At 38.4% G+C, this 26623-nt stretch overlaps 1 protein-coding gene across 1 annotated transcript in view; it reads right to left on the bottom strand.

Annotated features, from left to right (window-relative positions):
- Positions 1-26623, bottom strand: part of CSMD1 (CUB and Sushi multiple domains 1) — a gene marked incomplete at its 3' end in the record, with an annotated part of 1481492 nt that overhangs the window by 1025679 nt on the left and 429190 nt on the right. Inside the window, exon 3 of the mRNA XM_080928326.1 lies at positions 3489-3601. Within this exon, the coding sequence (XP_080784452.1) occupies positions 3489-3601 (113 nt within the window). The remainder of the gene's footprint in view (positions 1-3488; positions 3602-26623) is intronic.

Here is a 26623-nt window from a genome sequence, read left to right as displayed (position 1 = left end):
TCATGAATCTATAAATATTTTATTATATATGATAGGCAATAATTTACCTATCATCCCTATATATAGTTAAACTGTCTACCAATCCTTCATCTATACTTTATGATGCATCTTTCTCACAACCATCAACCACTTACCTTCAATCTATCATCTTTTTGCCTCCTACCTTTCTATTTATCCACGTACTCCTTGTACTCATTTACTCATTTATCTATACATTATTGACATTTTTACCCACTATACACACACGTATATATATGTATGTATATGATATGTGTGTGTGTATATATATACATATATATTCCATGTTTCCTTCAACTACCACCTAACCATTATATATATGTACACGCACACACATACACACACACACACACACACACACACACACACACACACACACACACACACATATATATATATATATATATATATATATATATATATATATATATATATATATAATGTGTGAGGTTAATCAGAATTTCTTAGAAACCATTATAAGTAACAGAGCAACATATAGCTTTGGGTCTCATTAGAAATGTATTAAGTAGAATTATACTAATTGTTTGGTCCATAGATGGAGCAAATAACACCCGGGAAGATGAGTAACTTGAGTTACTGGTTCATCTTTTTCTGTACTTATAGGTTAAACTCCATAGACTACTTCCACAATAATCTACTAACTTATCTGATAAGAAGTCCCAAAAGACAAACTTTGAACTAATTCAATTACTCCACGTGAACAACCTTAGGAAGAAATTCATAAATGCTTTCATTAGGATTCCAACGTTAAATTGAGTGACTGAATGTATTCATTGGAATATGTAACTTATTGTTTCCATATTCATTATGTTGCTTAATCTCCCCGTGTACAAATAATTTACATAAACAAGACTTATTTGAAAGTATTGCCAACAAATCATGCATTCCGTGCTCACATTAAGGCCATTGCCAAGGCTATCTTATTTTTGACAGATCTTAGAACATTGGACAATTTCTTCATTACAAGCCAGTGAATATAAATTAAAATTTCAAGCAGCAATCTGTTAATACTGAAATTATAATTTAGGAAAGCAGTGCTACTCTAAGGACTACAGGGAAATACTTTAATAGTTGATTTAGTACTTTTATCTAAATTCAATTTCCATTAAATATCTTGGACAATATATTAACATTTTTAACTGTTTAGATTAACATTAATTAGATTGTTTCCTTTGTGAAAATTACTACACCTGTTGTCTCTTCAAAACAGCAAGTTGTAGAATAAAAGAAAATCTACATTCTTGTTAAAAATGAACGTAAACCGCACATTGGAAATTGCTGTAGATGTCTTTCTGGTCATCACACTGGCCTTGCCTTCTGTCATGTAGATATATTTTTTTCCTGAGTTATGTACTCCCGGCATATTGCCTTGGTGGGTGAGAAGTGCCTCCCATCCCTGTGTGTCTGAGCTATCAATGAAGGAGGGGAGCTACCTGTGTGAGTTCTGCTCTCTTTCCAATAACTTCTCCCATGTATACTCTTCTATGAGGTTCATAAAAGTCTTTGATATGCAGCGATACATAATTATTACATTCAGATATTAAATATTACATAAAATTGGTTTTGTCTATGACAGATTTGTGTATTTCACAATATTTTTTTCAAAATTAGTTTTATGGTTTTTGGTAATTATCAGATAAATCATGGGCCATTTTAAATGTAACTTACAAAAACATTTTTACAGATTCTAAAATCATATTCAAGTTAGCATATACCTATGCACTTTTCCAGTTATATTTCCTTATGATCCTGACACAAACATAAAATATTTTCTAAAAGAAAAATTTCACAATATGTTAAAAACTAGATTATAATCTTTCATGACAATGAATAAAACCCCCAGCAGACCAGAAAGATTTGACCAAAGAGGGCACTTGGCCATCACTCAAATCCAGAGGCTTCTACAGTAGTTATTGCTAATCAGAGAAATACATGGAATACGCACATGGTCTTTGTCAGGAAAGAGAATAGAATTGACAGAGTTCTGTGCGTTGGACATATTGTCCACCCTCTGAGTAGATATCATCTAAAACCTTAGAAGTAAGTAAGTAAGCTCAGAAGAAGCAAACTCACTGATGTGGAGATGTTCTTTAAAAGATGTGATTCGGGGCTCAAAGGGAAATGGCAATTTTAACTGAATTTTAAAGTTAATCCAACCTTTTAGAGGCAAAGGGTCAGGGGAGGGGGGAGTTGGGTAGGAGAGACTGGGAAAGGGGGCAATGTTTGAAATATAAGCAAGCAAAATAATTAATAAAAAGGGTAATCAACGATTGATCATAAATCAGCCTGCTACTGTCCAAAGACTATGTTACTTCTTAAGAGTCACATAAACAACAGAGTTTATGCTTCTCTAGCAACTGATACTGGTTTAAATGAAAGTATGGTGACCTCACAAATGAGTCTGGCAGAGCAGGCTGGTATCTGTAGCATTATGACATGGGTCACTTATACTAAACATGTTAACAAGTCTTTATACAGCTTCAGATGGATGTATTACACTACAGTATACCACTATAAAACCCATTTGCAAGCAGTTAACTGCATTCCAAATAAGTTTGGTTAAATCAACCGAGTGCAGGGTTGCACTTCCCACAAAGAACATTCATGCACATGTAGTCAGTATTAGAGAAAACCATGACACATGTAAAGCAAACCATGTGGGTTGCCAAAAGTCAGTGACTATTGGCTCCACCCACAATTTACTTTGCTTAACTCACACTCACCAGAGTTTACATAACATACAAATGAAATCTCTCATATTACACATGAAAGAAAATTAAATACCTCTATGCCAAACTAAATTGCACACACCTTAGGCCTTATGCTCACAGGCACCCAGATCAATTACTTGAAATCTCACATAGAGACAATCATTTCCTTTACCAAAGTCCACTTGTTTTCTGTTACATCTACACCAAAGCACCTTAAAACTGACAACAACATCGTAAAATACATAACCACCAATCTGACGTCAAGCACAAAACTAAAATTCTACTGTGTTGCAAGAGGCAAACAAGCATGAGGTCAAATTCACTTCTAATCTAAAAACTCCAACTTCAGCAAAAATTCCTCATTTTCTGAGACCACCTTACTTCAGTTTTCACTCAGTACTGCTGCAGAAACACTTTAATAATAGACTCTTCTAGGTTAAAAACAGGTACTTTACAACAAAGCAGCCCCACCAATTAATTTATATGCATGATCCTCAGATGTTACTATTGTAATCTACTAAAAACTCTGATTCATAGGTTCAGACCAATAAGGGATAACTTAAGCATGATTTTTGCTAGTTCTTTGGCAGATACAGAAGACAGAGTTGTGTCCACTTGACAGTGTATTAAAGAACAGCCAAGAACTTCCTCCATACAACCCAAATGCATCTGTATCAGAATCTCACGGCAGCATTTAGCAGATAGGTGAGCAACATGCCAAACGCCTCTGCCTCCTACCTTCATACATGGCCTTGAAACCCTGCGCACTCACTGCAAAGTCCGTGGTGAACCAGAGTGTGAGGAGTGACCCAGTGCTCACGATGGAGGAAGGCAGCTGGAATCCGGACAGCCTGGATGGAGAAGAGAGATGAGTCAGAAAATCTCCAGTTAAGCGCAATGTGCTACAGATAAAGTGCTCAGGTTTGCCAGTGCAACTGGTCTACTGGTGTTCCTTGATAATGTTTTGTTTGTCAAGAGTGACTTTATTATGAGGCTCAGGATAACCTTGAAGTGATCTTTCTTCTGTCTGAGGCTTCTGAGTGCTGGGATTACACATACAACACCATGCCCTGCTTTGATTATTCTTAATTATGTTACCTTTTTCTAAGTGATGTCACCAAAGGCTTAGGTAACCATTGTAAAAGTATTTGATGTTAACATATCTGCATAAACAACTTTTGAGAAAACTTTTTGTGAAAGAATTGTTCACCAATGTCTTCCACAGAATGGATTAAGGCTGCATAGTGCTATACAGTGCTTTACCATGTGAGATGGGACACCCCACATATATTTTACTGTGTGTCACAGGACACCCTCACATGCTTATGTGTTCAGTCACCATTAGAGGCTTTTCATATCTAACATGGCATTTGTTTGTTCTTACATTTACTCCAAGGAAATGTTGGTTTCTCTAGAGGAAAAACTATAATCTTGACATTGCACACAGTAAAACTTAGTCAGCATTGTTAGAAACCATACCATTGATCTTAACACTCATTTTCAAGAGATTCTTTTATCTGTGAGAAAATCTTTTCAGCCATAGCTATGTTTGAGTCATTTTTAAAAAGTGAGCAGAGTTCAGAAAGAATAAATTAGTGACTACATATGTGTAGTACTTTGAAAACTAATAGATTTATAAAAGGTCAAAAGGAAATTGGAACAGATTGTATTTCATGTAATTTGATAACTAAAGAACTCTAGTTCTAGATAGATGCACTAGTAGCTTAGCCAGCGCACTAGGCCGTCTTGCAGAAGGCAGAGCATAGTGTACCCTCTGCAGGAGGGACTCTGGGTTGCTAGTTAGCCTGCACTCATGGGGACCTTATCACAGATGCTGGAAATTATAGAATCTGGTCCAGATAGACTCAGGATGATCTACTATTACCAATAACACCATGCTTGAAAATAATATTCTATTCAAATGAGCAATTGGGAATTAGTATACAAACATGAATTATAATTATTTTGTTTTTCATTAATGTTATTTGTGTCAACTTTTGTTTTATTTAGAAAATTAATAACTCTATTGCCAATAGATCCATGAAGTGTTTGTTGTTTCATCATGAAGACCTAAGTTCAGGTCCTAGCACCTGGGTAAAAGCAGTTGCGCATATCCTAAGCCCAATATGTCAGAGCTGGGAATGGGTAGATTATTGTAGCTCCTTGGGCATTAAGTCTAACCACATTGATGAGCTCCAGGTTCAATGAAAGATCCAGTCTCAAGATCTAAATGAGTGGTTGAATGAAAAAGACACCCAACTTTAACCTTCATCCTTCATGTGTCTGTATAACACTTGTGCCTTGATATGAATATGTATATACCATATACTTCACACAACCACTGGGGGAAAAAAACTGTATTTAAATCTTTTATTAAAGATGGTCACTAGAAGGAGAACTCCTAACCCCAATCTCATCCTAGAATCATAATAATACAAAAAAAAATAGATAAATATACAATCAGAAAGAAAACAACAGGCCAGTATCTCCAGAGTGCATGCAAAATCATCAATAAAATACTTGAAGACTGAATACAGGCATATATCAAAAAGGTCATCTGCAGTTATGTTGGCTTTATCATGGAGATGCATAGATGGTTCAACATATGTCAAGAAATAAAAGTAATAAATCAGATAAACAGGCTTAAAGACAAAAATCACATGATCATCTTAAAAGTTGCAGAAAAGGCCATTGATATAATGCACCATTCTTTCATGATAAGAGTCCTGTAGAGAGTAAGCCTGGAGAGAGTATAGCTCAACATAGTAAATAATACATATGACATAGCCACAGCCAACAGACTAAATGGAGAAAAGTTTCAAGAAGTCCTATAAAATCAGAAAGAAGACAATGCTATCCATTTTCTTTACTCCTTTTCAATACAGAGCTTGAAGTATTAACTCCAGCAAAATGAAAAGGAAATGAAAAGGATGCAAACAGGAAACTAAATCAAATCATTCCTATTTGCATAACATATGATATTCAAAAGAGATCTCATAAATTCTACCAGAAAACTAGAAATGATTGAAAAATTTATGTAGTAATTTCTTAGGAGTTAATTTTGTGTAAAATCTAAATGGGGCAAAATGTGCATGAGTGTGTGTGAAAATGTGCATGTGTGTATGTGAAAATGTGCATGTGTGAGTGAAAATGTGCATGTGTGTGTGTCAAAATGAAACTAGCTCAAAACCAAAAGCCCAGGACCCACAATGGTTTTGTAAATAGAGGCAGAATTATTCTAAATATAACGTGGTGAAGAAACACGCCAAGAACAAGGCTTCTTCATTTCCAGGGCTTGTGTTATAGCTAAGGGAATGAAAACCATCTGGTTCAGATCTGTCAATAAACATGGTCAGTGGATTGACACAGAAAGCATGACATGAACCTCCATTAACATATCTGACTTCTGTCTTCAAAACAGTCAATGAGAAATTCAACAACTAGGTCTCCATGAGCAAAAGTTATACTAGAGCCAGTAAATACTTTTATAACACCATGATCCATAAGTAGAAACCTAAAATATAAAGTTATCCAACTTTTGGTAAAAAAACAGGTCAGGTCTTCAAGGCCCATACTATGGAAAAATTTCCTTTGTGTTCCACTACATTTATCATCCAGGAGAGGAAAAGTAAATACATTGGATTTCATAAAACTTTAAAAACATCCCTTTATTAAATACCCTATTAAGAGGATCCAAAGACATTTTGCAGCCTGGGAGAAGGTATTTGCAAGCCAATTATCTGGACAAGTTAAATTATCTAGAATATATAATAGACTCAACAGGAAAAGAAACAAGCAATACAATTAGAAAACTAAAAAAGTACAGAAATCATGTCCTAGTTTGCTTTCTGTTGCTATGAGAAAACCAGGAGACAGGAAAAGGATTGATGTAGTGGAAAGATCACAGCCCATCATCAAGGGATGCCAGCCCAAGGTTGACTGGAAGGTAGGAACAGAAGCAGAGACTATGGAGGAACACTGTTTTTGGAGTCTAGACTCATTATCAGCAATCTTTCCTGTAGCACTCTCTAAGGATGGTGCTGCCCACAGTGGGCTACACCCTCCTACATCAATTAGCAATCAAGAAACCCTCCCCAAAGTCATGACCACAAGTAATTAGGGTAGTGACAATTCCTCTTACCAGCTTTGTCTCATTGATGAATAAGATTAGCCGTCACAGATCAAATCACAGACAAAAACAGATAGATAACAAGGGAGTTCATAACAAATATATTATACAGCTTCTAGTCACTAGAAAATTATGATTCAAACCAGGAAGACCTAACCATAGAGCTATCAGAGGGGCTGAAAGAAAATGCATAAATCCAAAAGCTATTTAAAGGGAGAGTAAACTGCATTTCTAGCCAAAGCTTAAACCTCAGCAGTCACTTTGGAAAACGGCTTGCCACTGTCTTAAAAAATAAACAAGAGGCTGGAGAGATGTCTCAGCAGTGGGGAGCATGGTACTCTGTTCTTGCAAAGATCCTGAATTCAGCCTAGCCCCCACACCAGGCTCACAAGGATCGCCTGTAACTCCAACTCTGGAATACTCATTCCACTGTAGATACCTGCCCATGCCGAGCACACACACCCATACAAAAATAAATAAATGAATAAATGGGTGAAATTTAAATAAACATGCTAAAATAAATAAGGAATCAGTGTTTATCAAACTTAATAGTTGTTTTTCTTGGAATTTACCCAAAACTTCCTCTAGTGATACGAATGTCATTTATTCACAGTTAATATTCTGGCCATGTCATTGTACTGTGACATCATAAGACATTAGAACTAGGGAAGGTAGAGGAAATATACTAAATTGGTCAGTTCTGTGAGACTATCATCTTCTAAACATAAAATGGCTTAATAAGCACAGATGAGAAAGGTTTGAGACTTTCAAAAACATGAATAAAAATATCATAATCAGTAGAAACTCCCAATATATAATTAGTAACAATTTCATTAATTTTCAAGTGATAGATGAAAGAGAAACACTGAGAATCTTTTATTTAGAAATCAATCATTTTAAAACTTTTAGATACAATATTTCATTTGTTGTGTCGCTTTGGACCATGATATATACCAGGCAAGCTTGCATGCCCATGGGCCACATTATTTTTCATTGTAATTAAACTGCCATAAAGGAAAATAAGCAAGACAAAGCACAAAGCTGGTTAGCTTTGCCTCCTTCACTTTTATGAGTCGAAGTCCATCTCAGCTACAGCATGTAATCACTGGTGGAGAGAACATCTCTGAGAAGAAAAGCATCATGTGGAACAACTGTGAGGAGACTGTAGAGTGAACCTTATCCTTCCCCATGCACATCACCTTGCTCATGGCTTGACTCTGGCCAGCGTGTTTTACATCAGATGTTGCTTCAAGTCACAGCTGTGATGTGCTGGGCCATAGATGAGAGATGGAGGAGAAAGTTCTTCACCCAATGCCAACCTCTAAGCCACAGCTTGTAAAAGCATCAGGCTTCTGTTCAGTTCCCAGTTGAACTAGTGGCAGGCAGAGAATGATCGGCTAAGTGGATCTGCTAGGACGGTGACAAAAAATCGATTTCATTCTTAGAAGAAAGGTATAGTTGTTGTCAATCGAAACATGCTGTTCACTCTGTCTTTTCCAGAAGGATCCCATTGTCCTGTAGGATCCCATTCATATTTCCACTTAGGAGAAACCAATTCCCCTCTCACATAGCAGCGATCTGAGTGACAGATAGCTCATGCCTGTCAACATGCGTGATTGTGAAGAAAAGCAAGGCTGACTGTTGGTAGCATCTCTCTATTCCACGTACAGGTTCACTCAGGAGAAGTATGGATTTGAAAACTGAACAAGTTTCTTCTATTTCTCAAAATAATTACTGAAATAAATAGTAGCAGAACTAGATGTAAAATATTTTGCACTGTACTATACTACCATCCAGAATGCACAAGGCACACAGCATGGGAATCCAGAAGGACAGTGGTTAATTGAGGATTAAACAACAAACTCAAGGAGACCCTCAGAATGGGACAAGACAAGAATGGCGATGTTTAAATCAGCTTAAATAACGGGCCAGCAATTAGTCTACAAGACAGAAGAGCACTCCTGAATTATACAATGTCTATATTTTATAATCAGTATTTGTGATTTTAAAATGTCAATTATATTTAAAACTAAGGCTTAGTTAAATGTCAAGTGCATATTTTAAGTAAATTAGGAAATATCACTAAATCAAATCATCTTCCAGAGAACGTAATCGTTTAAATGAAAATACCTATAAGCCAAATGTAGCTAAGCTGACATTAATATTCAATATTTAATCTCCTCACATGCCAGGTCATATGCCAATGTAAAGATCCTTAGAATATAGCTTAAAGAAAGGGGTGCTCAATAAGTGAACTTGCTTAAGACTAGCTTTTCATCAAGACATCCCTCTATGCTACAAGAATGTGCTCATGGGTGGGGAATATCTGTATTTCTTACAAGAAAGTCAATGTTGTTAGGAACAAATATCTTGTGCAGACTTTTATTAAATCATCTCTTTATAATATACCCATAAGTTGGCCCAAATGCATGCTCCCAAGAACTGTTTCCACATGTCATGTTTTCAAAAAATAACCATCTATATTTTTTGCTAGGTTTTTTTTTTAAATCATGAATTTTACCCAAGTACTTTATCGGACCATGCATTTTTATTACATCTTTAGTCTTAAATAAATATGCATTACTTAAAACATTGAGTAGTCATCAACTAAAACATTTTGCTTAATGTCACCCGATGTAAACACCCCTGGTATGGATTGATTTAGAAACATGTTTTCTTCAATTCTTTGGGGTTTTTTTTTTTTTCATTTTTAATTGGTTATTTTATTTATTTACATTTCAAATGTTATTCCCTTTTCCCAAGTCCCCCTCTACAATCCCCCATCCCCTCCTCCTTTTTCTCTGCCTAGATGAGGGAACTACTCCACCTGTCAACCTATTGCTGCCTCTGTGATTGATCTATCATTTCCCACTCCTAGGTCAGTAAAGCCTCAACAGGACCAAGAGGCTCCCCTCTGAGTGATGCCAGATAAGCCAAACCTCTGATATACTTTCAGATGGAGGTATGGGTACCTCCTGTGTACTCTTGATTGGTGGTTTAGTCCTTGGGATCACTGGGGGTTCTGGTTGGTTGATAGGGTTGATCTTCCTATGAGGTTGCAAACTCCTTCAGCTACAACAGTCCTTGCCCTAACTTCCCCATTGGTGTCCCTGAGTTCAGTCCAATGTTTGACTCTGTAAATCTGTATCTGTATTTGTTCTGCTCTGGTAGACCCTCTCAGGAAACAGCTATAAAGGGCTCCTGTCAGTAAGTATTTCTTGGCATCAGTGATAGTGTCTGGGTTTGGTATCAGCAGATGGGATGGATCCCTACGTGGGGCAGTGTGTGGATGGCCTTTAGTTTCTGTTCCACTCTTTGTTCCTGCATTTCCTTTTAACAGGAAAAATTCTGGATTTCCTGAGTGAGGTGACTCAGTCACAAAATAATACACATGGTCTGTACTGACTGATAAGTGGATATTAGCTAAAAAGAAGCTCAGAATAGCCAAGATACAACTCAGGGACCACATGAAACTACGAAGAAAAATCACACTAAAGTGGATAATAGAGTCCTACTCCATAGGGGGAAGAGAATAATCTCTGGGAAGTATAATGAGGGAGAAATTTGGGAGGAAGAGAGGAAAGAGAGGAAAAAAAAGGGGGTTCAGTTCAGATATGGGAAGAGATGGAGGAGAATTACAGAGGGTTGGGAATTTGAATGTAGATGTATAGCAGTTGGGGAGGGTAAACTGGAGGTATCTACTAGACAGTCCTAGATGCCAGGGACCCAAGAGTTTCCCATGACCCAGCAGGGAGGACATTAGTCAAAACACCCAAACAAAGGGGTGATAGAACCTGTAGAGACCATTTCCAGTGGATAGGCACGGTCCCCAGTTGAGGGATGGGGCAATCCACCCACCTCAATTCTTTCTTTATAAAATGCCTCTGGAAACTCTTGAGTCTATCTGTACAATATCTCCTCTGCTCTGACAGCTCCAAGACTGTTGATATTAGCACACTGGAGTCCTTTGTCTTGTTTACAGGCCAGGAGTGTGAAAGGAGGCCGTGAATAACTTCTGCTTTCTGTTTCTTCTTTTCTTCCTCACATACTACACCTGTCTTTATCTAGTGCAGTAAAGATTTCTGCTTATTCTTCTAGATAACACCAATCACGACTACTCAACAGTTCCATTCTGTAATAATCAACAGTCCAAGACTCTTGGGACAAGTATTGTGCAAAATCTCATACTGACAAAAGCTTCAGAAAAGGCTTTATTACTAGGACTCCAGTCACTTCAATTCAGACTGCACACAATGTAACCAGAAGGACATCAGCTTTGTACAAAGAAAGCCAGGGTTTCTTATTTATAGTCTAGACATCTACACCCCGTTGTTACGAGCTTCCCAGGAACCATTCTAGTCAGTATGTATTACCTTGTAAGCACCAATCCTGATTTGTTAGTGACAACTAGAAATGGGGTTAGTACTCATTTCTGGAGTGAGATCTGAGACTAGAAGATCTGTGTTTCTGTCTACGTGTCTAGGGAAGGAAGCAAAAGAACATAGGTACTTAGTGAGGTGGAGTAGTCATGGACTCCCCAGCTGTAATGCTGGCTAATTCTGTGCACATTCACTAGCTGCCAGCCATTGCTCTCCGCCCCGAACATCACATTCTTATGCGATTCTTGAAGCATCAGAATTTGTTACTATCTCGCTATAGATTTGATTTTGTCTTTTTCATGTGTGTGTTCAGGCATTTGTGCTCATGGAAGAATGCATATCTGTGTGGAAATATAAAGGGTTTCTCATATGACTGTGGAAAACAATCTTTGTTCACCTTGAGTAATCATAGGCAAGGTAAGTTTTGGCAATGCTTCTTGGCAAGGGAGAAAGAGGCTTAGCTTGTGAATCTGTAGATTCTGCATTAGATCATAAATTGCAATAGAACTGGGTTCATTACATTTCAGAAGGAGCCAACGCACACTGCTGGGAAGACAAAGAAGATATAAAGAGAAGATTTGACCCAAGAAAGGAGGGAGAACAGAGTAGTGCCATTCATTTGGCATACTCAAGAATTGAACCTCAAAATTATAAGGAAGTACTGGCATGGGAGGGGTGATGTGGGACTATGGTCATTTGCTCATATCCATGTACTGAGATCATAAGATGTCCGCAATCTGGGGCCTGGATCCTTAGTATCTCTGCCACAGTAGCTACTCCTTTGATCTGAACCAAACTTTCCTGCCCCTGCAGTTTTTCTAAGTCGAATGCTCTGGAGCCACCTAAATGCAAAGGAAATAGAGACAACCTGGAACTATAGAGACAATGCAGCAAGAACCCTGAACCCTGTTGCCTGCTCCGTCATTGTGAGGGAGATATGCCAGCTACTGCAGGGGACTTCAGATCAGAAGACAGGGGAAGCCATTTTATGAAAACTGCTGGGCCATTAGCAAGTTCCCACAGTACCCTGTTGTGGGTGGCTTCTTGTCTTTCCCCAGACCCTGGAAGGCCTTTCATCTTGTTGGGGGTGATTTAGAACACTAGGGGAATCTTAGTCTGTACTAAGTAAAACTTATCTCCTAAGCCTTAGGACCTGAGGGAATTCACTCTCTGCTAAGTACCACTGTCTAATAAAAGTGCCTCTGGAAAAAAATATATAATTTCTTCAAATTGCATTCAAGATAAATTTGCCAAGAATTAATCTCACTGATCTTTTCACTCCATCCCTGCACAGAGTTATTTTGAGAAAGTTATTTCACAATTACAGCGTCTGTGAGATGCTATTAGAAGCAAAGATCTAAACAGATTTTGCCCCCAAGCACGAAATAGCATCCTGTTCAAGTGGTTCTGTTATGGCAACAGAGCCTTTTAGAAATTACATTAAAATGGTCCGGTGTCCCTGTTTCATTCACTGCTATCAACTTCTCACTGGGGCCCTCCACCTGAACGATAAGAACCCCCAGATTGTCTTTCTAGTGAAGAATCCATTAGTTGGGTTTTTCTATCAAGATCTCTTTTCAAGCTGTTTGCGTCTAGATAGGCCCCTTTTCCATGTTAAGATTTCAGATAAGCCCCATGTTACTTTAGTGTTACTCACTGGGCCTGCTGGATTTCCACCTGAGAGTGACTGTTTAATACCAATCTCACACACAATGTGATGTGGGAACAGAGGTAATGCACTAACTGATTTCCCTGTGGGCAAGCCAGGGGAGCAGGTAGCCACTTCTGAGTGCTTAGACCAAAATAACTTTAAGAAAAGAGTGAAATGGGTCAAATATGCCGAATAACTCTGGGCAAATTTTCTTCAATGTGGTATCTGATAAGATTAATTTTAAAGTTTAAATTTCCTTTCCTAATTATAAATCTGATTTACAAAAAATTAGAAACTGGAATTTTATTGATAACATCTACTGTAGGGAGAAATACAGATGACATACAATATATATATATATATACACACACACACACATATTATTACATTCACATGCATTCACACATACATATAACACATATGTGTTCATGTAATACACACATAAATAATCTTTCATGCCCATGCGTGTGTAGTTGAAGTAGAGAGAAAGAGAAACAGACAAGAAAGGAAAAGATGGGGATCAACAGCTGCAAGACTGGATGGGGTGAAGAAAGGATGGGATAGGGGATGAGGGGGAGTATGGAGTCAGGAGGTGGAGTGAAGGGGGGAGAAGCAGATACCAGCTGAAAAGAAACAGATCATAATCGGTTGAAATCAGAGTTAGAGAGCCAGATATTAGATTTAAAGAAATTCTTTTAACAATTCAGAAGCCTAACACATTTTGAGAGTCTGATATCACTCACAAATGAACCGATGACCATGCAAGAGTGTTTGTGAAGCTTGTCTGTTAATGTTCTTTGTTGAATGAATTATAAATAATGTAGTTCTTTGATATGTGAATAATTGGAATCCATTAGTTAAAGGGGGAATTATCTGAAATATCTGGCATAGTTTAAAAACCAAAACAGTATTCACATTTACTTGGGTCTTTGTATTTATGACTGTGTCCTCAGAAGGTTTGTAAAATTACCTAAATTGTTCTAGTAAAGTTTATAGATAGAATTCGGTATGCTGGTTTAATGAAATGGTGATGTATATATATATATATATATATATATATATATATATATATATATATATATATATATATATATATATATAATTTATAATATATTATTATGTATATTATAGTATATTATATATAATTTAATGTACACTATCAACTACATATATGTGTTATATAATATACCAGGGACATCACTCCCTCTTCCTCTCAGCTACTTCTCAGACAAGAGGCCTGAGAACGGCAGACTAAATCTCACACTGTGCACTGCTTATAGAATTCAGTTTCCTGGCTATCAGCTGAGTGATTTTTTCAGGTCGAAGTAATTTTCACATTGTATTGATTTTCTAGATCTGGAGTCTAGTGAGGTGGAGTGGTCATGGACTCCCCAGCTGCAATGCTGGCTAATTCTGAGCACATTCACTAGCTGCCAGCCATTGCTCTCCGCCCCGAACATCACATTCTTATGCGATCCTCGAAGCATCCTGTGACTTGGACTAATATGCCTCCGACATTGTATGTAGAAGACCCACACCACAGAGCAAGTGACTGACTTATGAGGAAACTTCTGGTGGTCAGTACAAGAGACAAGATTCATTCAAGGGGTCTTTTTCCAGACATGGTAGGAACTAATCATATCATGCTCAAGATAGATTTCCAGAATGGACTGCAGGCTTTATGAAAATACACATGGAATATCATTCTGCCTAAAGACTGGGGACTGACCCAAACATCTGGGCTTCATCTGAATGACACTGATCAGATTCTTGAAATAAAACTATTAATAAAATCAATAATAAGGCAACATGCATTTAAAAAAAATGGTGCATAAGTACGGAAGTGTCATATACGTGCATGCTCTATTCATGTATTGGGGGAATGCATACACTTGTGAACACACATGCAGAGGACAGAGGAAAACCTCAAGTGCTCTACCCAGGCTTTCAGTCTTTGGTCCTTAGAGGCAGTGTCTCATATGAACCTGGAGCTAGGCCAATGGCTATCCAGCCCCAGTGATCCACCTGTGGGGTTGCAAGGGCATGCCACTATACCTAGCAATTTATATTGTTGCTGGGATTCAAGTTCAGGTTTTGATGCTTCCTCTGAAAAAAAAAAGAAGCAAATGCTCTTACCCATCTGCCACCTCCCCAGCTGCACAATCCACCCTTAAAGTAGAGTAGTAGACACATCTGAGGCCAAGCCCTGAGAGGGAAATGCTTGTCTGGCCAGCAACTACAGAGTGAAGAGGTCTCCTCCCGCATCCCTGTTCAGCGAGGTTCTCTGGGCAGCAGTGTGAGCAGCAGCAGGATGGAACAGGAAGCAGTCCATTTACTAAAGCTACTTCTCTCCTCCTAGCTTTGTTAAAGGGAAGCTGATGGACTTCGTTTTCTTTATGCTCAAACCTGCCCTTGTCTGAAAGAGCTAGAGCGTCCTAGTTTGTAGTCACTCACCGGGGATGGGAAGATGTAAATTTCCATCTTTTTGATTCAAAAAGACTATTTATTCCCCCACACTCTTATGAATTTAAAGACAGCTTTTAACCTTTGCATACATTTACCTCTCTCTCTTTCTTTTATTTTTCTAAGAGAGAGAGGATCTGGAGAATAAAAGAAAAGCAGCTAACACTTGAAGTCCATGTGCACAGGAATGTTTGCTTAGCAATATTACAGATTTGGAGAGAGGAAAGCAGAAGGCTTGCCCAAATGTACAAAGCATGGAGCTTACACTCTTTCCCTGTGACCCACAGATGGGACCTGCTTTCTCTTTAGTGACAGGGATAAAGACTTCAATTCTTTTTCAAATAAGAAGGACCTTCAAATTCCGGGGATTAGGAACAGCCACCTAGTTAAGAGAAGGACACTTTCTCAATTCAGCTTCATGCCTTATGATCACATCACAGGACATCATGATGGCTTTAGCGACATAAATGAAACTAACAGACAAACAGGCAAGCAGGGGCCTGCCATAATCCTGAGAAGATCATTCATTCAGGCACTGAAGCAAATGAGGACAGGGGACTCGCCTAACCCATTCACCCCAAAGTCAGTGAAAGCCAGTGAAGCAGTTTGACATTTCCACTAATTATAGTTAAGGATAAATGTGAAAGAAGCCAGACTTGTTGTTTTCCAGATTGGGGTCCAGAGAGTGATGGGAGATTTTACAGAATCCAACTGCCCTCTGCTAGCTATGCTAAGACCTCATTATCAGACTGAATGTCAACCCTACAATTCTGGCACCATCTTGTCCCTGACCCTGAGTCAACCCCACTTTTTCAAGCACTCAACAGCAAGACTGGAGCACATATATTCATCTAGAAAATGCATAACTCTGCATCATTAAAAGTGGGCACAAAAAAGTAGATATAATCTAATCACGATTTTTTTTTCACATTCAAAATGCATTCCTAGAGACACTTAAGAGGTCAACACTATAGTACAAAAATCTAATTTAGGTGGCATGGGAAAAACGCCAGTGAGCAGCAGATTTGGCAAGTCACAATGAATAGGACCCCAAAGGAGTGTGTGAATTAATCACAGATACTGTACTACTGATACACTTTGAAAAGAACTTTCACCAAATTCTGTTTTATACTAGCTAGGCTTTTAAAATACCAGAATTATTACAAACTTGGGTTTGGTGGCTCATTTTGGCAATTTCAATATGATAGATGATAGGAGAATTCAATTCACTGTGGGTTTGAGGCTTTAACTTAATCGCACAGCGTGACAGAGGTGTGACATTTCAGGGCAGTTGATAGTACAAGCTGCACATTCCAGTCCTATAATGATATCATCCATGATCTTGGAAATAGTCTCAGGAAGTGACTCACACCTTTTCCCTGAGATTTTGGCAAGCTGGCCATATCCAGATCCAAGCCTCATTAATCTGTAATAGTCCCACAGCAAACAAGCAGGACAGTTGAATATGCTTCTCCTGGCATCAGTGGTCCAGCAACAATGAGGTAGATCCGTCCTCTTCAAGATTGTTTCTCTTTGACTCTCATGGTCTCCTTGGGAGCACCAAAGCCCTTCATCTTCAAACATCAATGTCTGAGCCTTGACACAAAAGCACTCGATAAATTTATGCAATGGGTCATCAAAGCCTGCATGTCTTTTCCCAGTAGGGATAATTTTAGTTTAGCAAGAGACTGGCACTTGCCTTATATCCAACAAGGAGATACACATGCCATTGAAAGGAAGGTGGAAATTCCTATGGGTGGAAGTATGACAGGCTGTAGAACAGCCATCTGTCTATGGAGCTTAGTAGACAGTATCACACTTGTTACAGATCTAATGAAACTGATAAGAACGCAGCCCAGAATACTCTCAGAGTACCTATGAGTAGTTCTGAAAACTGTAAGACCAAGGAAGTTATGGGGATCTACTATGGCATTTGTTAGGGCATGCTCAAATTTTTAGTTACCTACATGGTGGCTCATAAATATAACCCCAGGATTTAGGAAGTAGATGCAGGCAGATTCCCATGAGATCAAGACAGTAAGCTGCAGGCTTACCTGAGCTACTGTACAATACTATCTCAAGAAACCAAAAGATATCACAAAAGAAAATAATGAAATTTGTTGACACCAGTCTTTATTGTTAGCCATTAGTGCCATATATATCCCCTTTTCTTGTAAAGCACAAAGAACATTATCAGTTACCTGAGGTGTCATGTCTCATGCTTGGCTAAAGTTCAAGATCCAATCAAATCATCCATATAACTTAAATTTCCAATTTACAAGACTAAAATAGACCAACTGAATACAGACAAGTATTCTCTTCATTCTACATGGAAAAGTAAAAGTACTCAGCCTTGAGATCTTTGGATCTCAGGATCTCACCAAGTCCTGTTGGCCTCACAGGACCACTAACACTGCTCTTCAAATTATTCAGATCCTCATCCCCTGTTCAGAGGAAGCAGTGTAGCACCCACAGGACCCAGGATTTCCATTCCTTAAGTCAAAGTGAAATGACATTATAAGGCTCTCCTTGTGCACCGGAGATGGGTCTCTGAAATTGCACACTTAGCTTTCCTGGTTCCCACGACTCAGTGAGCTTATCCATCAAGGTGAGTTAGTCTGACATTCCACAGGGACACTAATTATGAAACTCCATGGTGCCATGGCTTGCCAGAAAACTTTTTTTTTTCTCTTTTTGACATCTTGGTTTGAAAATGGCAGGCACAATTGAGAGAAACGACAAACAGAAAGGAGATGATCAGGTTGGCAAATGAGGAGCTGTCACTGATGAATAATGAATTTCTGTTAGTCAGTGGACTATGAGAGGTAAGGCAGGGCAGACTCCTAAGCTAGTTTTCCATGAGTAGATGAAGCTGGGGAGTTTCTTCTATCAATTGTAAAAGTTCTAAATATACATGTGGGTGAAATACCTAGGTTTTAGTTCTACTATCCACAAACTTGCAAAGAAATTCCCCAAAAGAAATTCTATGAAACATTTGCCCATACTATCCAACTCCTCATACTATCAGAATTTGTGTATTCTTAGGTTGATTTTTATTCTATACAGATGTCTGTAGATACCCCCAGTGAATTGTGGGAGACATGCCACTTGTAGTCTCCATGCTCCCCTTACCTGTTTGCCCAGCCTCTCTAGAGACACATCAGAGCCCTATTTTAGGCTCACGTTTGGAATGAAGGGCCTCACCATATGGGTATCTTACTATCTGATATACTTACAAGTCAGACCCTGAATTTAGTATTTCTTGCAGGAAAAGAAAGAGATATTTCTTCAGGTCCTGTGTGCACCATGGGGTTATGTCTTATGAACAAACTAATTGGCAAGATGTTGCAGAATTGTCCATCATCCCCCTACTTCAGATATTTTGGAATTCGCCTTGGAGAAGCTGATGCCTTGAGCTCAGTGAACTCAATCTGACCCCTGAGTACTGATCATCCACCTCTCTGTGGTTTCCATGGAACCCCAAGTTTCATTGTCTCTACATTTACCACTGGAGAAGAATCATGTGAATGTGTCTCAGCCCCTCAGGACCAAAGGATATCTTCACTTTCTACTTGCCTGCCTTCTACTTGTTGCCATACTGCCTAGCAACAGCAACAAAAACTCTTGAGTGGGTGTGTTTCCTTAAAGACTCTTACTTTTAAAATATCATAGAATTCAAATTGATAGACAGTTCTTTATGACATCTTGAAATAATTCTACTTAAATAATTTGCAATATTTTATGTATGTATGTATGTAATTATGTATGTATGTATATATGTATGTATGTATGTATGTATGTATGTATGTATGTATGTATGTATGTATTATGTGTGTGGTGCCCTAGGTTGCATGAGTACATAGACTGTTATTTATTTCAAAGCAAGTCAGTGAGCAACCTCAGGTTCTGCTCCTAAGGTTTCTTCACGTTATTTTCATTGTTAACTTAGTGTGTTATTTTGTATTTGCTTGTTTGGTTTTTGTTGTTGTTTGTTTTGTATGAAACAGGGTCTCTCACAAGGTACTAATGCTCACTCATCAGCTCAGATTGGTTGAAAAGTGTGCTTTTAGAACCAGTGGTTTCCATCTTTCGTAGCCAGGATCACAGATGCAATTCAATACACCCAGCACTTTATTTGGGTTCTGGGGATGAGCTCTGGTTCTCTCCTCTGTGGAGCAACTTTATCACTGAGCTAATTCCTCAGTTCAAGATAGCCTTACTTCAGCAAGAGTCTTATGGATTTTTTTTTTATGGCTTAAGTGCTGGTAGATAGGTGTTCTAACAGCACCCAGGGCCTTAGCCTCTAACTGTCTGGAAGTCCCTGAGGAGGCCTGCAGAGCCATGGCCAGCAGAGTTTCAGTGGCCTCAGTAAAAGAACAATGGAAGCACAGTCACAGGACACTGAATGCTAACTTGGTAGGCAGCCTGGGCCAGTTTTCCACAGCAACAGCAGCAGCCTATGAGAAGAGACCAAAGGAAATGCTTTCCATCTCTGATCCACAGGGATAAGGGAAGTCCCACAGAGCCCCACCCTGCAGAACTTTTCTCCTATTATCTTATACTCATACTACAGCACAAAGAGTGTTTACCCAGAACCCCTGGAGGGAGAACCAATTAGGCATACTCTCAGGACATTAATGCTTAACTGAGGGATTACCTGCCATTACCTGCAAATATTTGGCTACTAATAAAGCCACTGAGATATCCTGCTCTGAGTCCCAAGACATTTGAAGGATCAAAAAGAATTGCTTAGATTCAAGATCTAAGAAACAAGAATATACCATCCAACTCTATGTTGTGTTCTCATAAAAAGAAAGAAAAAGAGGAGGAACAGTTCATAACAATGTAAATGTGTGTTAGTTACAATGCTCAGTGGAAAACTCCCATGAGAGCACAGTGATGGCTACTGTCAGCATTAAAATAAAACTTAGGTCAATTTTTATCTCAGTACTAAACTGTGGGTGACATTAGTAGTTCTGCATAGTAGGTCTTTATCAGTTCATGTGACAAATGTGGCTGAAATTCAGACTCCCCTAAGTCAATAAGTCAGTTTATCATCCATTGGCACTATTCATTGTTAAGGAAAAAAATATTAATCAATAAGTACAATTATCAATTTTATTAAGTGTGTTGCTGTGATGTGGAGTGTTTTCAAATTGTCAGAACCAGGGATAGCCTGGGAGCTGGGAATAAGGAATGGCATTATTTGGTTATTGGTAAATTTTACCAACTGTGGGTAGGTCTGTTCGCTGGTGGGACCCTGGATGGTGTAAAAAGTGAGAAGAAACAATGCTCACCAGGTTTGCCTTCCCTCTGCTTCCAGATTGTGCAGAAAACGGTGTCGGTTCTTAATACCTCGACCTTGTTCAATTGGCAATACCCTTAAAAATCTTTCTCCTTTAATTGATTTCCTCAGGGACTTTCATTGCAGCAATGTAAAAAAGAACTAAGAAGTTGCTTATCTAACATACTTGAAGTCTTTACATGAAACAAACATTTTCTCTAAACTAAAACCTGGTATATATGTTTGGTCTTTTTCTAGAATCAAATTCATCCCGACAGCTAACTTTGGCATCTCTTATCCAAACCACAGAAGGTGTAGAACTCCCAGGGGCATTTGACTTTTTCTCTTTTCCTTTTATTTTTTTCTTAGGTTTATTTATTTTGTTTATACAAGTATACTGAAGCTGTCTACAGCTACACCAGAAAAGTGCATCGGATCTCATTACAAATGGTTGTGAGCCACCATGTGGTTGCTGGGAATTGAACTCAGGGCCTCTAGAAGAGCAGTCAGTGTTCTAAATCACTATGTCATCTCTCTAGCCCTTGACTTTTTCTTGAAGGTCATTAAACTGCTCCATGAAAGTTTTACCTGTAAACTCCTAGTGATTCTGTAGCCTCTCTTGTCCCCCTTCTTTCTAACATTTCTTTAACTCTTCTTTTTCTCTTTGGAAGAATAGATGGGACAACCAGTTCTACAAATATGCATACATTTAGCAGAATAAGTTTACAGCATACCCGTTCTTTTACTATATATTTAAATGAACACATACATAGCACCTTGCCACATTTCTCATTTTAAAAATATTTACCCATGGTGAGAAGGAAACTTGAAGCATTATAAGGCAGAGTGGAAAACGGTTCTAAATTTTGTAGTGCATTCTTAAGACATACACATATTAAAGTTTGGTTTTGATTTCAATTAGTTGTTTTTTGTAGTAATGAGTGAATGCAAGTCAGTTTTGCACTATTAATATATGTGCTAAGGTTCATCAATACAGACTTAAATAAGAGCTATAAATACAGATGCAAGCCATTCCTAAAATCAATGCTGGATACAAAGGCAATGAGAAACAGCAGAAAGATAACAGAACTGATTGGGCCACATAGCATTACTAAACCTCCTAGTATATGATGCTGTGTGCTATGTGGATTTCGGCCAAGCATGGACATGACCTCTGCCCTAGAAAACTGTGTTACACAGTTCTGACTTTTGCGTGACTATAAATCTTAGAATATAAAACTACAATTAAAAGAACAGTAACCACAATAGGCAAGATGACTCAGTGGTGATTGCCATAAGCTGAGGGCCTAAGTTCAATCCCCAAAGTCCATGTCTTAGAAGGAGAGAACCAGCTCCTATAAGTTATCCTTTGTGATTTCTTAAGCCTCACACACTTGCATCAACACACACATACAAACACATACACACATACACACAGAGGCATGTGTATATATATATATATATATATATATATATATATATATATATATATATATACATTGATTCTCTAAAATCAAATATCAGTGACCATTCTTTTGCAGAAAGATACTGAATATTTTATGAGCTTGGGGTTGGTGTAAGGATCTGCCCAAGTTGGAGACATCTCTCAACGTGTACAAGTTCTTTGTCCCAACACTTCTGTCTCTCTTACATCCTATATCAACTCATATATCTACATGGAATGTATATTTTTCAAGGATACAACTCCATCTTAGCAATGTTAATACAACCTGAAAAAATGGGGTCATCTTAAGAATCTGAAAATTAGGAAAAACAAATTATTCTTGAACTGTATAACAGCAGCAGGAAATTATACAAAAATATTATACATATTTCTTACATATATAATCAATGATTCATTATCAAAACCCAAATCGTCCTACTCTTTGCTATTAACATAACAGTGTTTATCCCATTTACTGTCCTCCTATGCTGTGTGTTCACAGGCGCACATGTGTTGATTCACACAGAGATGTGAGACTACATTGAAGGGCCAACAGACATTTTTAAGAGGAGGATAAGGTGACAAACTGTCATGACACTAGAAGTGGCTTTGGAGACATATTTGTTTATGGTTTTAATTTTCTCAGTGCATTTTAAATGTTAAATTTTTTAAAGTATTAAATACACACACATACATACACCTAATCATTTAAAAAATAGTTTATGTACATTAGTGTGTTTCTGGGAATATAACTGTACTATATATGTACAGGTGCACATGGAGGACAGGAGAGGGCATCGGGGCCCCTGGAACTGGGATTATAGGTACATGTAAGCTGCAGTGTTAGTGCTGAGGTTAAACTCAGGTTGTCTGCAAGAGCAGCCAGTGTTCTTAACCAGGGAGCTTTTGATCAAACCTCTACAGTTCATATTAAGTGCATATTTAAAATACGATAATATTATGGTATGTTCTCAGACCATGAATTTAGAAAAAAAAATCTCATCTTCAAGTTTACTTTCATAAAATGAATCAGTGATAACCAGCTTGTTAGCTATTGGATAATAATAGGATAGAATGCAGTTTATTCAGTAAATGTAATAAACAACACAGTAAAAAAAAAATCAGTTTTCAAGGCCCAAAATTGATCATAAGCTCAGTCTGTAGTTTATAAGAACATTTATTATAAAGTATTTTTCATAATATAGTTGTATTTCTTTATTGAAAAATTATTTTGTAATTTTCTTCACTGATAAAAATTTACACTAAGATTTTTATAATTATCTTTAAATTTTAATGAGAATGATTGAGGTAAAGGAAATAGCAGAATATTTTATCCAAATATTTCATCAATTCAGACTTAGTGACCAGTAGCCTCAGGTCAATCTCAAGGTATTTGGAGTTGGAGTGCTTGATCCAGTCCTAAGAAGAGGACAGTCAGCCTGAAAGATACCGTGTTCAGAGAGAATAGAGTCACTGCAGACCTCTGCAGCAATTTTGTAAAATCGCTTTGTACACAGTTACTACAGCCTTCGTACACACTCACAGGCATATTCAGAAGCAAAGTCATTCTACAAACAAGAGTCAATCTCAGGTACAAGTTGTCCCTAATTTATCCCCTACTTTTCTCTGACCATTTGTCTGAGGGGTCTGTGAAGGCAGCCCTTCCCTTGATTCTGTCCTGAGCAGACTCTGCGTAGGGAACTTTTTGAGTAGTGTGTTTAAGCCTCTTACCCTTCGGTCTGCTGTCCTGGGACAGCAAAGTCAGCAAGTGCATCAGACTGCTTGGCACAGGGTGTGTCCCACATTGCTGTCTTTTTTGCTCTTCTTAGATTCTGACCATTTTTTATTTGGCCTTTATAATAACAATTACAGTGGGGTTGTAGATACACATGGAAAAAGTGAAAAGTAGAAATTTTTAAGATCTCCCCAATCCATCTTCCTAGAGAATGCTATGACAGGGCTTGGATTTGCCCTTCCAGGCCCTCCCTTTCATAGTGCATGTGCAGACTATGACTTTATAAGCACACATTGCTGTTTGCTGATGCATACGTACAGCCTGCCCACTACTTATAGAAAATATAACTTTCACATCTTTTACCTAGGTCAGTGTAAATGCTTATAGTCAATGATTGCTGGTACTTGCTTTGCTCTGGGCTCTCCCCAGACAGGCCATGAAGGCAGAATCCAGGCATCTGAATTACTTTGAACCCCATGGGATCCCTGCAGCTTTGCTGATTTCTCCCTACTCTGGATCATGGAAAAATTGGGTCTCTAATAGCTGTATATTTTATAAAACTGGAATCAATATATATTTAGACATGCTTTTGACCTTGAATTTCCTGAATTAGATTCCTGAAACCTAACTTTTTAAGTGAATATTTTTTTTTTATCCAGACATTTGAGATGGGACTGTAGGCTGAATATGCTCAATCCAAAAATCCAAAGTATTCCAAAAATCAAAGTATTGGGTGTTCTGGTTTTGGGACCAAAAGTGTAAAGTTTCTTCTTGGGTCTTTTTCCAATAGCCACACTAACATGGCAGGCACTTTGCGAACATTAAAGAGAGTCTCTTCATGTCACATGGGTGAGTTTATAGAAGAATCATTACTGAATTTATTGGTTTCAGTAGGCCCAAATCTCTTCTGGTCAAATATTCCTAAAACAGAAATCTCAAATTCCTGTTCTTCTCTCGCCACAAGTACTTAGGCAAAAATTACTCTAAAAGGTAAATGTGAGCCACAGTCTTTAATGAGTCAAACACTCTAAAAGATTGTCCCTGAAGTCATCAGTCTATAAGTCTATAATGACACTCCAGAACACCATCCAGGAACAAACAGTATTTTTGGTTTTGAGAAACCTCCACCTGGATTTAAATTTTGATTCTGCTTGTAGGGTTGAGTTTCAGTACAAGGGGAGATCTCAGGAAGGGAGGCCAAGTGATCAGCCGTATCATTCACTAGAGGTGCAATGGGGATAGGCCACTGGACAGATAATAGGGTATTCAGTCTGCACACATCACTGATGGGGTCGTAAGGCTGGTCACATCCTAGCTATCAACACCTATCCACTTTCTTTGGAAAACTTTTTCCACTCATTAGAAAAGTGAGTTATTTTGACCAATTCTATCAATATCAGTGTTCTTATATTGTTATCCATGCTGGTGTTCTCATAGTGGCGGTGTTTTATAGTGAAGACAAAAGGCAAGGTCCAAGACCTTCGCCACAGCCGTTACTCAGTATTCTACCATTCAGAACTGCAGGATGGCATTGGGCATCTTCCTTTATTTAAATTAGACATGCCATGTAGGGTGGGATAATAATCTCTCATCAAACGTCATCACAGCAAGCAGTCTCAGGTAGCTAACCTGAAGAGCCATTCTGAGTCATGGCCCAGTTTTAATTTGAAGGAAGATTTACTGTAAGAGTCATGTATGTCTCATGCAGCTAAAAAAGGCGATTAAATCAGTGGGTCTTGCTATTTTAACCTGGAGTCCCACAGCAATGAGATGAAGGGAAGGGAAGATGAGAATAAGCTGTGATTCATAATGATAAACACACTCTGGGTCTACCAGGTGTGATCTGCATGAAACCAAGAAAATCCCTTACAGGAGGATGACCTGGTTATCCACAAGCTGACAGATATATCAGCTGTATACAAACAAACACTGACTCTACTATTCTGGTGAGGAACTTCACCTATGGATCTTTCCAACATGAAGAATGCACCCTACATCGGACCCGAGAAGCTGCTTTAAGGATGGAGGATTTGGGAATCATCTGACATATCCTAAGACATATCTGCCGTGATGGTGTTTTGTTTTTGTTGTTATTTGTTTTGTTTTTATTTTATTTTATTTTTTTTTATTGAGAGAAGCATGGCCTAGAGTCCCAGAGTAAAAACAGGAAATCCAGCTGAACACCTTAATTCAGCTCTCCCTACACTTTCTGACTATCTCAGCCACTTCATGCTCTCCCAGGCCCTTCGCAGGGCCCTGGTCGATGAAATCTGTAAGTAAGGATGGTATGTATGTCAGCAGTACCCAAGCAAGCCTTGGGAGCAGGTGGGCAGTGACAGAACATTCTCACAAACAAGCTTGCCTGTGTGTGAAAGAGAAAGTGCTTGCCTCCTAGAGCTTCTAAAGGAAGAGAAGCTGATGGGAAGGTGAAGGGCTGGGTGGGCTGCCGGATAATGGGTGCTGTCTGCAATGACACTTTAAATAATTATTGTGCCGCACAAGTGTCGTGGCATGCTGGTGGTGACAGGGAGGTGGAGGCATCCTGAGCACAGGGGCACTCAAGAAAATGAAGAGGTAAACTGACAAGAATAGTTCTTCTGGTTCATTCCCCTGAGGTTCCTGAGGTCACATGGCTTCACATAGTGATTACTGTGCTGCGAACATTTACAGAAGTTAGATGCCAGACTCAGGCAGGCAGGCCCAGCAAGAGCGTCCACCACTCAGAACCGAGATTCTCCCATGCCTCATTTCTTTACTCTCTGATCCATCCGCTTAAGGTGGCACTCAT

The sequence above is a fragment of the Micromys minutus genome (genome assembly GCF_963924665.1).
Source record: "Micromys minutus genome assembly, chromosome: 14".
NCBI lineage: Eukaryota > Metazoa > Chordata > Mammalia > Rodentia > Muridae > Micromys > Micromys minutus.
Note: the sequence above shows the minus strand (reverse complement) of the source record. Positions and strands in the feature narration are given on the sequence as shown.